The 12,666-nt window shown below is 57.2% G+C and overlaps 1 protein-coding gene across 2 annotated transcripts in view; it reads left to right on the top strand.

Moving 5' to 3' along the window:
* The window catches only part of RUNX3 (RUNX family transcription factor 3), a 60,367-nt gene extending 48,002 nt beyond the window's left edge, over nt 1-12,365 (top strand). Inside the window, exons 5-6 of one of the 2 annotated variants that reach the window (XM_006189509.3) lie at nt 4,623-4,781; nt 9,540-12,365. In XM_006189509.3, coding sequence (XP_006189571.2) covers nt 4,623-4,781; nt 9,540-10,084 — 704 coding nt within the window. In that variant the 3' untranslated portion in view covers nt 10,085-12,365. Of the gene's footprint in view, nt 1-4,588; nt 4,782-9,539 lie in introns of both variants that reach the window. The other variant, XM_032495515.1, reaches the window with a different exon arrangement.
* The last annotated feature ends 301 nt before the right edge of the window (nt 12,366-12,666 follow it).

Genomic DNA, 12,666 nt, shown 5'->3' with positions numbered 1-12,666 from the left:
AGGGCAGGGCTGCTGGTGGAGTCCACTGAGACCCTCTCATCTTCTTCCCAGGCCCACCCTCCTGCACCTGCAGGGAGCAGCTTTGGGCCCTGAGCCTGGGCTGGGTCCTAACATCCTTTGTTTGGAGCCCAATTTTCCAAACCCAGGCTCTTTTCCTGCAGGATGGCTCCAGGAAGACACCGTGGCCAGGTGCTTTCTGTGTGGGACTTCAAGCATGTCGCTGACCATCACTGAGCCTCAGTTTTCTCACCTGTGAACTGGGGACAGTGGTAGACCTCCCTCATGGGGATAATGCAGGTGAAAGAAGGCAGAGCATGTCAGCTGCTTAGACACTGGAGTGGAGGAAGTATTCGGTAAAAGTCAGCTGCTGTTTTATTTCCGTTCCTGCTAGTACTGCTCTTAACCTGCAGAGGTTCTGGGGGAAGGGGACTTCCTGGAGGAGGGGCTCCCAGGATGAGCCCCAAAGGCAGGAAGGCATTCCTGACTGGGGCCATGCCTGAGCTGCAGCTCTGAAATATGGGAGGCAGAGAATCCTTGGGACCAGCAGCAGCAGGAGGAGGTGACGGGAGGGCCCCGGCGCAAGCAGCCCTGCCTCCCTTCCACCCTGCCTCCCTTCCTTCTGGGGGCCCTTGTCTGGCCAGTGGCTGATTCTTGCAGTCAAGTCAGGGACTTTCAAAGCTCAAAGGGCCTCAGTGAGCAGGTTGTGCAGAGGGGAAACTGAGGCATGGCATGAAAGGGCTGGGCCCCTGTTGACCAAGTGAGCCAGGCCAGGGCTCCCCACCCAGCTCTCACTGTGGGCAGCCGAATGAAAGAGATCTTTTCTGAAGGCCCATCTTCTTTCCTCGGGCACAGGAAGTTCCGTTCTGCTCCCAGTGTGAAGGCCGACCCCGTGGCTCTGAGACTCTCTGGCGCCCTGGCCACGTGTCGCCGCCTTGGCCCCCCTTGGCCCCTCCCTGGCCGTGGCTCCAGCGTTCCACAGCAACAGGGAAGCGAGTCCCAAAGTGCTGTTAAAACTCCCCCCTCCAGAAAGTCTGCCCTACGTGGAGGCAGAATAGCCCATGGTGGGAGTGTGTGCTCTGGGGCCACATTACCTCCTTTGTATCTCAGGGCAGCCGCTTAGCACAGGACTCATCTTGAAGCCTCAGTGGCCCCATCTGTAAAGTGGGGCCAAAAGGAGAGTGTCAGGAGAAAAAGCAGTGGACTCAGAGTCGGGGCCTGGGTGCCGATGCTGGCTCTGCTGTCCTGGCTGTGTGTCCCAGACTGGACTTACCATCCTGGCCTCAGTGCCCTGGTCTCTATGTGGGGGTATAATCCTGCCTCCCTTGGCACCAGCTAGTGTAGAAGTGACCTTGCAGATGACAGTGACCTGTGCGGGTGAGGAGAGTCCAGAGACCTTGTTTGGCCAGCACCATGACCTGTGAGGGCACCATGATGTGGACACTGGCTTGGGGTGGGGCAAAGGGGTGTGACTTGAGTGAGGCCACTAGGCTGCAAGCGGCAAAGCCCATCCTCGAACCCAGGCCAGCTGTGAACCCCGCCCTCCTTCCGCTGGGCCACAGGAGTATCTGTAAACACTTTGTACACAGTGTAACTCAGAAACGGGACTTTATTCACCAGTGGTGATGATAGCAAGGCCTGAGGTTTTGCACCAGCTTTTGTGTAGCCCCATTGGCTCACATCAGGCTTGTGGTTGACTAAGACACCCAGATCCTCTGCACCCAAGCTGCTGTCAGGTCAGTCTGCGGTCTCCAGAGCTATCCAGCCGGCTTCCTGCCTGTTGAGATTGTTCTGAATTCATTCGTGCCCCAGCTCATCCACATTGCCCTGCCATTTTCAGTGGCCTCAGCAACAAGGGCAGTTTCCTCCAAGGCCTGTCAGGACTGGGGCCTAACCCTGCAGCACTCCACCAGAGCCTGCCTCCTGAGGGGTATCCATCACCCAGTCCTCGGTAGCTAAGGTTAGACAACCAACCAGAAAATGATATCTCAGACTTGGAGATTGCAAACTTGCAGCCCCTGGGCAGGACACGTCCTATAAAGCGGGTGGGTTTGTTGTTGTTGTTGTTGTTGTTGTTGTGTTCAGTATTTGAATTAATTGCCAACATGTAAAATCTGGGAGATTTCACATACAAGCTGGTTTTTGGCTTCTGGTAAATTAGAAGCTCTGGCAACACTGGGCCCACCCCAAGCAGGGCTCCAGTCAGCTGGACTGGATGGCAACTGCCCCTTCTGCAAGGCATACCCTCTCCAGCCTGCCCCAGTCCCCACCCATCCCACATGCTTCATTTATGTGACTTGCCCGGTCCCCATAGTCATCTGAGTTTGCAGCCCCAGCTCCAGCCAGAGCTACCTCAGTCCAGTTTCCCTGTTGCCAAGGATCCTGGGAGAGAGCAGCAGGGTTGAGGGGGGGCCTGGCTGGGGGCCAGGTGGTCTCATTTTGGCTGCCAAGTGTCCCATGGGCTCGGGCCTGGGGCTTCCTCAGAGAAAGTGGGTTCCCTGGTCCTTGGTGACTTGCTGAGCCCACTGTGGCTCCCAGGGCAACCTGTTGCATCTCTGAGGGCTCTCAGAGGCCTATTTGAGCTTGTGGCTAGGATGTGCAACGAGCCTGGGGGTCTGCGGGTACCCGAATCCCTTGCATCCCCATTTTAAAAATCAGAAATCAGGCCCATTCTGAAGCCTCCAGCTCTGTCCCCTCATTCCCATCAGCAGTGAAGAGTCATCTCACACTTTTCCAGGCCCCCAGGATGACATCTTCCAAGCCTCAGGAAGCACGGTGTGTTTTATTTTACCTCCCACCTACTTCTCTCTTCTCTCGCCCTCAATCTAGAAACTTTCACATGTCACTGCAGACCCCAGGACTCAATCAAGCCTTTCCATCTCCCCTAGCCCCTCCCTAATGCTTTGTTTCCAGGGATCCTAGATCTTGGAGATCCTTCCCCCTTCTCACTGTGTGACCTCAGGCAAGACTTCTCACCACTCTGAGTCGTAGTTCTCTTGTCTGTAAAAAGAGGACTGGGCCAGCCTGCCTGCCTGGCCTCCTCCCTCAAGGATGGGGTGGAGCAGAATGGGCCAGCCTTCGCCAACAGGCTGATCAGTGGAAGGCTGTTCATCCCTCGCAGTGAGCAGTCTATTCAAATGTCTGCCCTGGAGAAATCCCCCGACACAAGAAGGTTTGTGATCAGAAACTTTCTTGGGAATGTCTCATGCGAGGGAATAATGGAGGTAAAACAGCCTAAGTGTCCATCTGAGAGGAACAGCTGAGTGGACAGCGGCCTCCAGTGGATGTGACAAGCAGGAGCAAGGGACACCCATGGGCTTAGCAGTGCCACACCACCCTCCTCCCTCTAGTGATCCTCACTGTGTCCCAGGTGGGCTCCCAGGGTTTCCCAGGAACTCTGTTGTTTCTGTGGGGCTGGGTCACTCTCCCCATCTTACAGATAAGCAAACTGAGGTGGCCCCCCAGGGTGTGCTACTCAAGGAGCAAATTACAGAATGATACAACCAGGCTGAGACCATTCCAGAAAGTTCCATGAGAAGCTTGCTCTGTTTTACATGTATGAAAAGACAAAAAAAGGGGTGGGGGGAGCTAGAAAGAGAGACCTCCAAATTGATCACATGGGTATTTCTAGGCAGGGATTGAGAGTGGGTCAGGGGAGCCATTAGCCTTACCTGTAATGCTTTTATTTTTGTAGATATTCACATGTTGCTTGTGAAATCTAAAAGGAGTAATTGAAAAAGTGTGTGTGTGTGTGTGTGTGTGTGTGTCCCTGCAAGCTTAATGTCATTTGAGAAGCCTTGAGGGTGGCCTTGGCTGGCTGCTTGAAGGCAGGGCCTGGCCACCTTGACCCTGCCAGCACCTCTGAGGTCTTGGAGGCGAGGCTGGGGTCCATCTGGTGTGGGCCATGGCAGAGGATAATGGGAAAGGCTGGCAGTTTCTCCAGGTGTGATGTCTCAAGCCAGGTACACTGGTCCCCTGTACCCAGCTTCTGGACAGAGATGGGAGTCCAGCCCCTCACATAGTGCCCCACACCACTTCCCAGCATCCTGCTGAGTTTCCCCTCCTGTCTGAGGCCCAGAGAAGAGAAGACATGTTCTGGGTCCCAGGGCAGCTCCAGGCTGGAGGAGCCCACATTCCCATTCTGGGGCCGTCCCCATTACCCTCGCAGGTGTGTGGCGGGAGCGGCGCTGGGAGGCAGATGGTAGCAGCAGCCCTGCGTCCTCTCCCTGACTCCCACAGGGGCCTGCTTGAGCCCCTTTCTCATGCCTACTGCCTCAGATTCTCCTGCCAAAAAGTGTATCGTAGAGGTTCAGGTCACAGGTTTTGATTTGAAACTGCACATTCAAATCTTGACCCCCACAACTCCAGGCTCTGTGGCCTGGAGCCCCTCTCTGAGGGTCACCTATGGAATAAGTGAGTATTCCTGCTCACAGGTCAGAGTGAGATCATGGCAGCGCCAGGGTGGCACATACTGACCATTCTCTGTTCAGAAAAGAGGTTGGTGGTGACCTACCCTGCAGAGACGTAAGGTTGGACCTCACGGAGAACTTCCCAGCAGAACAAGGCATTTCTGTCCCCCTGAGACTCTCAGGAACCAGCTGCTCATGGGCTCCCATGCTCTGCAGGCCATCGGCAGAAGCTGGAGGACCAGACCAAGGCGTTCCCCGACCGCTTCGGGGACCTGGAGCGTCTGCGCATGCGGGTGACGCCAAGCACGCCCAGCCCCCGCGGCTCACTCAGCACCACAAGCCACTTCAGCAGCCAGGCCCAGACCCCCATCCAAGGTACGGCACAGCGGGACTGCAGTGGGGAAGGTGGATGGGGACCTGGACCTGGATGTGGTCCTTCTGCTCCAGACCAGTAGCTCATCAGAGGTCATTCACTGCTCTGCCCTGGTTTAATAAGGAGGCACATGGTGCCCATTCTTTCCTACACATCTGCTCTGGGGGCCTGCTCTGTGCCTGGTCCTGGGCTCGGCCCTTCCTTCATTCACTCGGCAAACGTTTATTGTCACCCACCATGTGTCATTGCGGGGCCTGGCCCCAGGGACCAGCATGAATGGTTAGACAGAGTCCAGGCTCTCCCTGTTACCTCAGGGAACAGTGCACCCGTCAAAATTGGGCAGGACTTGCCCAAGGAGCCTGAGATAGACGCTTGTCTGATGAGGACACCATGGCCCCCAAGCCCCAGCTTTCTTGTCTGAAAGTGGGGTGGTGGTGGATGCCTCTGCCTGGACCCAGGATGACATTACCACACTCAAACAGACTTTTGAGTAAACTGTAAAGTGATGTTGCAGGCTTGGAGAGACACACAGCATCCCCTGAGAAAGGGCCCCATGCAGCCTAGAGACTCTTCCCAAACATGAAGGAGGAGGGAGACCTCTGGGCTGAAGCCCAAGGTGGAGTCTACCCTCATGGCTGGATGAACGCAGTGGGCACAACTGAACCTGATCTTGGGCAGGCCACCCAGTTGTGCAGGTGTGCAGGCGCCAGGCACATGGCAGGTGCTCAGCAGATGGCTGGATGATGAATATTGGCCCTCCAGGTTCTCTTGGCCAGGGCGCTGGGGTTAAGGAGGCTGAGTGCAGAGCTGGCCCTCAGGCCAGGCGACGGCAGAGAGCGCTCGTCACCAGGACTGGACGGAGGTGGGAGGGCTGGCTGCTGTCATGCACTGTGGGTGTCCTTGAGGCCCTGGTTAGAACCCATATGGCAGATGAGTGAATTGAGGCTTAAGAGGTTAAGAGCCACACTTGGGTCACACAGCCCATCAACAACCAGGTTCAAAGTGTCCACAGCACCTGCCCCCAGGAACTTCCTGCACTTCTGAGAGCAAAGGCAAGGGAGCCCCTACTGGGAGCCACCAGCCCTTGCCATGTGTGCCAGGTACGATGCCACGATGAGGGGACTTGGTGCAGCCTCCTGGTGTGAAGAGAAGGTACCTCCCTTCTGGCCTGGGAAGCTGGGCCTTGGCCCTGCTGAGCCCCCAAGGAGAGGAGAGGCCCCAGGTCCAGCCGCCCTGAGCCATGGGCCATGGAGTTTGAGACACTCAGCAGCTCTCGAGCCCAGGGGCTGCAGGGAGGGTCCGACCTCAGGAGGCTGCGGCTGGTGCTCGGGGCTCATGCCCACCCCTGCCGAAAGCTGTCTGTGCTCCAGTGCCCCACAGGCCAGCATTTGTCCAGGCACAGCAGCCTGATACTCCAGGCCTTTGCCTGCCATGAGTGGAGCTGGGACCCAGCCAGGGAGCTCTGGACTCCAACAGGTGAGGGCAAACAGTGGTGTCCTTTCCTGTCCAGCAGCTCGCGTGAAAGAAGAGCCCACCACTCTTCCCAGCTGTGTGGACAGAACTTGGGAATCAGCACCTGATGGGGCCTGAGGCAGGCCTGCCCACCCTCTGTCCAGCCCACTAGGGCCAGACCTGGCCCAGCAGCGGGCAGAGCCCTTGTCTCCCCCGGACTGGGAGGAAAGGAGGTTGGGCCTGTGTTGGGCAGTGGCTGACGCAGTCCATCCCCTTCTGCTGTATCCTGAGGCAGGGTGCTCCCTAACCACCCACAGCACTAGAGTGCAGGCAGCCTACGGGGTCCTTCACACAAGCCATGTCCCTCGTCCTCAGGCCTGTCCCCTTTGGAGTGAGAGGAAGGGCTTTTGACCACCAAGACCAAGGAGGCAGCAGTCAGGTAGACCTAGCTAGGAATTTGAGCTCTACCACATACTGACTGTATGATCTTAGGCAACTTGCTTCATCCCTCTGAGCCTCAGTTTTCTCATCTGTAAAGTGGGAAGAAGGAATATCGATCACAGAGGGGTATTAGGAGGGTCAGGCTTGGGGAGTCACTCTCACTGGCCCTCCCTCCTGGTGGGACAAGCCTCTGCTTTCAGACTCCATCTTGGGGGCCCCCCTCAGGATGCTCCACCACCACTTCTCTGGGTTCCTGTTAATAGCTTTGACCCCCCAGCTTTGGTCACTGGCAAGCAGTGCTGAGGCCCCAACCCGTCTGTACCCCAGTCCCCAGCCCCCCAGCTGCGGCCGCCCACAATGGGGGCTTCTCACAGCTCAAAGGGCTCATTCAGCCACCACACAGCAGCTGGGGCAATTTGGAGAAGAAAATAAACATTTCCTTCCAGTGTTGGGATTGGCTGCTCGACAGCGGCCTGGCCAGCTCTGGTTTCCTGGGGCTACTGGACTGGAGGGGGTGGGGATGGGGGCAGGAGCTGAGAGGGTGCTGAGGGCAGACACTCCCCTTACCCTGGGAGGAGGCAGGATGGGACAGCAGCAGATCAGGCTGGTCTGCCTGCAGCCCATGTGACCCCCAAGTGCCACACACACAGGCCCACCTGGCCTGGCTTTCTGTTTCCGGGACTGCAGCCCCCCCACACCAGGCCCCCCTATCGCATCCTGGGGTCCCTGTTTAGGTTTCCTTTGTTTTGAAAATGGGTTCCTGTCAGCCGAGCAGCACTCACTTTGCTGGGCTCAGAGCAGGTGTCAGCCCCCTACTCTGCTGTGCTTGAGGGGCCAGGCGCTGCCGACAAGGCTTCTCCCCTGGGGTTTGGAAGTGAGCGCATGAGCCAGGCTCCCCTGAAGCCATAGGCTTCCAAGCAACACTGACCAACCAAGGGGTCTGTTAGGAAGGGTTCCAGATGTGCCAGAAGGCCCCAGTCACCCAGACCCTTGTCCCCACATCTCTCCACCTTGAGCCTGGGAGCATCATTCCATTCTGATCCACATACAGGACCAGAGCCTGCCGCTGAGGAACCATCCCCGCCCCCAGCTGAATCAGGAAGACCCCAAAGGCCAGAGAAGTTACAAGTGTCATCTGAGGTCATACAGCACCTCAGGCAGATCTGGGAAGCAAGGCCTGAAGGCACCCACAGCTCTAGCCTCAGCCACACATCAGTGACGGCAGGCTGTGCCCACCTGGAGCTGGCCAGGGACGGAGGCTGGCCTCCTCCTGAGTCCTCTCCAGCCTTTAGTCTTTGGTGGGTAGAGGGCATGGGGACAGACAGACTTCATCTTGGGACTGCTGCTGGGGACTCATCCACCTACCGCTGCTGCTCAGAGTCACCCTCTTGGCCTGGTACAAGGAACGCCGAGTGTCAGGGGTGCACCTTCGCAGGGCCCTGAATGGGCCAGGTCTCCTGTGTGCCCAGAACAACACAAACCCTCATCAGGCCCCTACTCTGCCCAGTGGAAGCACCTTACGTGTATTAACTAATTTAATCCTAGGGACTGTTATCGTCTCCATTTTTCATGTGGGACAACTGATGTACAGAGAGGTTAAGTGACTTGCCCAAGGACACACATCTAGTAAGTGTCAGGACCGAGATAAGTTTCTAACCTCAGAGACCACACAGTTAACTTCCATTCTGTGCTGCTTCAAAGATGAGACAGCTACCTCTCAGGCACATATCAGAGCTCAGGACTGAGAACCCCAAGATTCTATGCCACTTCCAATGTGCTGTGTGACCCTTAGGCAAGTGCCTCACCCTCGCTGAGTCTCAGTTTTCCTATTAAGGAGTTTAGACTCAATCTTGAAGCCCCTTTGAATGTTGAGGTTTCAGGGGTCTGTGATTACAGAAGTATGGGGCAGAGACTGGTGTACGTTTGTCTTGGAGCCCTTGGGGAGCCAAACTCCTGTGAGAGCCAGGGCGGAGCCTGGGCTGGACCCTGGGTCTCTCTGTGACAAGGGCAAGGTTCAGGCCACCAAGCCCCTCTGGCTGCCATCTCACTTTGCTGCAGGGGCAGGTGAGTGTGGCATCTGATCCTTGTCTGGCCACTAGTCAGCTTCAGCCTGCAGGGCAGCCCTGGAGACACAGGTCCAGGGTGAAGTGAGGGGTGGGAGTGGCAGACAGAGCTGCTGTGGACCCAGACCCCCCACTACCAGCAGAAGCTCATGTAACCTAACTGAGCCCCACCTGGGCTGGAGAGGTGCAGGCCCAGCAGAGAGCAGAAAGCAGAGGCCTCATGACGAGTTCCAGTGCTTTCTGTGCAACCTCAGGAGAATGGATCTTTCTCTGCCTCTGTTTCCTTATCTGCAAAAGCAGGGCCTAACTCCCAATCTCACAGGAATGTTGGAGACCCTCTTCATACCCACAGTTGTGCTAGCTCTTAACGGGGAGGGAGGGAGGGAGGCGGGAGCTGACGGGCCAGGCTGCAGGGCGCCGTGTCCTGGCCTGTCCTCAGCTCCCCACACACCAACAGCCCAGCTGGGGGCCCACCTTCACCCCCTCAACAGGCCTCTGCTCTGGTAGGATGTGAAGAGGATTCCAGGAGGAGAAAGAACAGCCCTCCTCCTTCTCTGCCTGCACCAGCGACCCCCTTGGCCACCTGCGGCCCAGTCACCTGCTCTCACCTGTTTCCCAGGTGGGGCAGTGTTCTGAGTCAGGCAGGCTCCAGCCCCCAAGTGACTCGGGGCTATCGGACAGAACCAGAACTAGAGCCAAGGATCCCCCCAACAGGCCTGTGAACCAGAACCTGAGGTCATTTTTAAAGAAGGATCCCCAGGGTGATGTTGGGCTGCGACTGACCATCCTCCTTGCTGTCCCCAGGCACCTCGGACCTGAACCCTTTCTCCGACCCCCGCCAGTTCGACCGCTCCTTCTCAGCGCTGCCAGCTCTCACGGAGAGCCGCTTCCCCGATCCCAGGATGCATTACCCGGGGGCCATGTCAGCCGCCTTCCCCTACAGCGCCACGCCCTCGGGCACGAGCATCAGCAGCCTCAGCGTGGCCAGCATGCCGGCCACCAGCCGCTTCCACCACACTTACCTCCCGCCGCCCTACCCGGGAGCCCCGCAGAACCAGAGCGGGCCCTTCCAGGCCAACCCGTCCCCCTACCACCTCTACTACGGCGCGTCCTCCGGCTCCTACCAGTTCTCCATGGTGGCCGGCAGCAGCAGCGGGGGCGACCGCTCGCCCACCCGCATGCTGGCCTCCTGCACCAGCAGCGCTGCCTCTGTCGCCGCCGGCAACCTCATGAACCCCAGCCTCGGCGGCCAGAGCGACGGCGTGGAGGCTGATGGCAGCCACAGCAACTCGCCCACCGCCCTGAGCACACCCGGCCGCATGGACGAGGCCGTGTGGCGGCCCTACTGACCACCCAGGTCAAAGTGGACTGCTTCTGCCGGCAGCCGGGACCCCAAGAACCTTCTGGACAAGTGGCTGGTCCAGCTCCTAGGCTCAGGGCAGTCATAGGCCCAGAGTCCACAGTCCTTGGAGCCCCGAGCTGGTGGCTGGCTCTGAGAGCATCTAGTTCAGCCATGTCTTTGTACAGAGGGCTAGGGACCTCCCCTAGGACACCGCCCCCAGCCCAGATCCTACTCATCTCATCCCACGTTCCTGTGGGCACAGTATCTTTCTCCTGCCAGCTCCCCCGGAATGCCTTGGCTGTCCCCAGCTACGCTCGCTGCTGTCATGGGGCCCAAGCCTCCTGGGACAGAGACCATCTCTGTTTCAAAAAGAGGTGGCATTTGCCCATACGGTTTGGCCTCTTATCTGCGGGGTGCTGGAAATACCTCCCCACCTCACCTTCCTGAGTTACCCCACACCCCATGGGCCCAGCCCTCCCTCCACGTTTACGCAAGTTGAGTTAAAACTGGAAAGTCCCCCAGCCCTGAGAGGGGGTCCCTCATTGTATGGGTGGGGAAGGAACCCATCTGGAGGACCCAGGAAATTGCTGGCAGAGGTGGAGTGAGAACACTCCAAAGCCCACCCCTCACTCTGCTCCCTCACAACTCCCAGCAGCTAAGAGGCCCTGACCCCATCCCAGCTGGCTATGGATCCCAGTCCCCAGAGCAGACTAGCCTGTGGCAGCAAGTCCCTAAAACCAGGGAAAACATCTGCAGACGGGTCCTCCATGCACTTTACCAGCCCAAGGCATTCATCCGCTGTTCTCCGTAGAGGCAGGGAAGGGTCCCTTCCCTCTAGGCTGGTCTCACAATTGCCATTTTTGGAGAGAGCACAGGGACCAGATAGGTCCCAGCAGAAAGCTTTGGGGTGAGGGGTCATGGAGTCAGATGTCAGCATCCCTGTCCCACCTAGGTCCAGCCAAGCTGGGCACACCCGCAACCCCCAGCCTCCCAGCCTCTAATGTACAGCTCTCCGTCTGTAACCAGACTGCTCCCAAAGCAGTTTTGAGCAAAAAACAGTTTTTAAAGATGATTTTAGGGAAAGAAAAAAAAGCTTGTCAACCATTTTCAGACACAAAGTCTCTTATAGGGACCTTACCCCATGGTAGTAAGCTATACCCTCCCCGCTCTGAGAGTGTGGAATTGTTAGGGTCCTAGTACCTCCTCAGGAGGCCACATTCCTTCAACAGCATCCCACCAACTTCCACTGAAGGCCAGCCCTGGTGCGGAAAGAGGGAAACCCTGGTGAGATGCTGAAGTCTCACGTCCGTCACTCTCGGGCACTTGTCCGAGAGGGTGTGTGGGTGTTCCGGTGGAGGTGAGAGGCGGAGTGTGGCGGCTGCGTCGTGGCAGAACACAAGAGCTGTAAGGGGCTCGCCAGGTCTCCCCTGCAAAATACTCCTCAGTGGTTGTCTCTGTGATGGCCCTTGGTCTGCCGTATCACCCCAGGCCGTGGCAACAGCCAGATAAGCACACAGGAGACGCACTGACAGGAAGCCCTTCAGGTGGTCTTATTCAAACCCCTCCTGCTCCAGTTTCTCTTGTCCTACCCACACTGGAAAAGGCAGTCTCCATCTCTTCAAAATAGCCGCTGGGGGTGTCTTCTGACTCCCTTCAGCCAGGGGGGCTCTCCACCCCTTCTCAGGAAGCAGCTGCAAGACCATTGCCCTCGTGTCTTCACCCCTGTTCTCTGTGGTTGTAGACTGGCCCCAGGCCCGCATGGGAGGCACCCTTGGGTTCCCAGTGCGCAGCACTTTTAGCCCCTCCCCAGGTTACTACCCCTTCCTGATGTCCGAGCCCTGATGGGGGCAGGCACAGGAAATAAATTGACCCCCCACCTCCCACTCCCTGACTGAAAGTGATGGCAGCCATGCTGAGTCTGTTTTTTAAGGCCCGTAGTGGGTTCCAATGGCTCAGGCTGGTAAAAATGGGTCCTTATTTACAAGGCTGCTTTAAAGTTGTACTAGGCAAACACACTGATTTAGAAAGCACAAAGAAGTGAAGAAGTTTGGGTACCATGTTACTATAAGCTTGTTGGTGGTGAGTTCAGATGTTTTGTGACATATTGTCATGCTGAGGTGTCCATACCTGCTACGCTCATATCTTCTGTAAAACTGTCCCAGAGCTGGAAAGAGGGTGGAGAGGGGTGAAAACTGCTTTGCACTATAATTTGCTTAATGTGTTTGTTTTTAATGCACAACTTACTTGTACAGTAAACTGTCTGTCTTCTGTACTATTTAACTGTAAAATGGAATTTTGAGTGATTTGTTACAATAATATAAGTCTGAGATGTGCTGAAGGATCCAATGCCAACTTCTAGGGCTGTGTGCATGGCGGCTGGGAGAGGATGGAGCCCTCTCACCGTGGCCAAGGAGGAGTGAGGCGGGGCCTGGGGGCAGGAACAGGGCTAACCTCACTGCCTTGGAGATCCCCAGTGCCCTGGCCTCCTTGCACCCAGCTCTATCAGGAATGGCCGTCAAGGCCACCCTAGGCAAGTGCAGCTGGTGAGGCCTCCTCCTAGTGTGGCTAAAACCCTAAGGGTCGTCAGAC

Source organism: Camelus ferus, chromosome 13, assembly GCF_009834535.1.
Source record: "Camelus ferus isolate YT-003-E chromosome 13, BCGSAC_Cfer_1.0, whole genome shotgun sequence".
In the NCBI taxonomy this organism is placed as follows: domain Eukaryota; kingdom Metazoa; phylum Chordata; class Mammalia; order Artiodactyla; family Camelidae; genus Camelus; species Camelus ferus.
The sequence above is the reverse complement of the archived record's forward strand: the minus strand, read 5'-3'. Positions and strand labels throughout refer to the sequence as shown.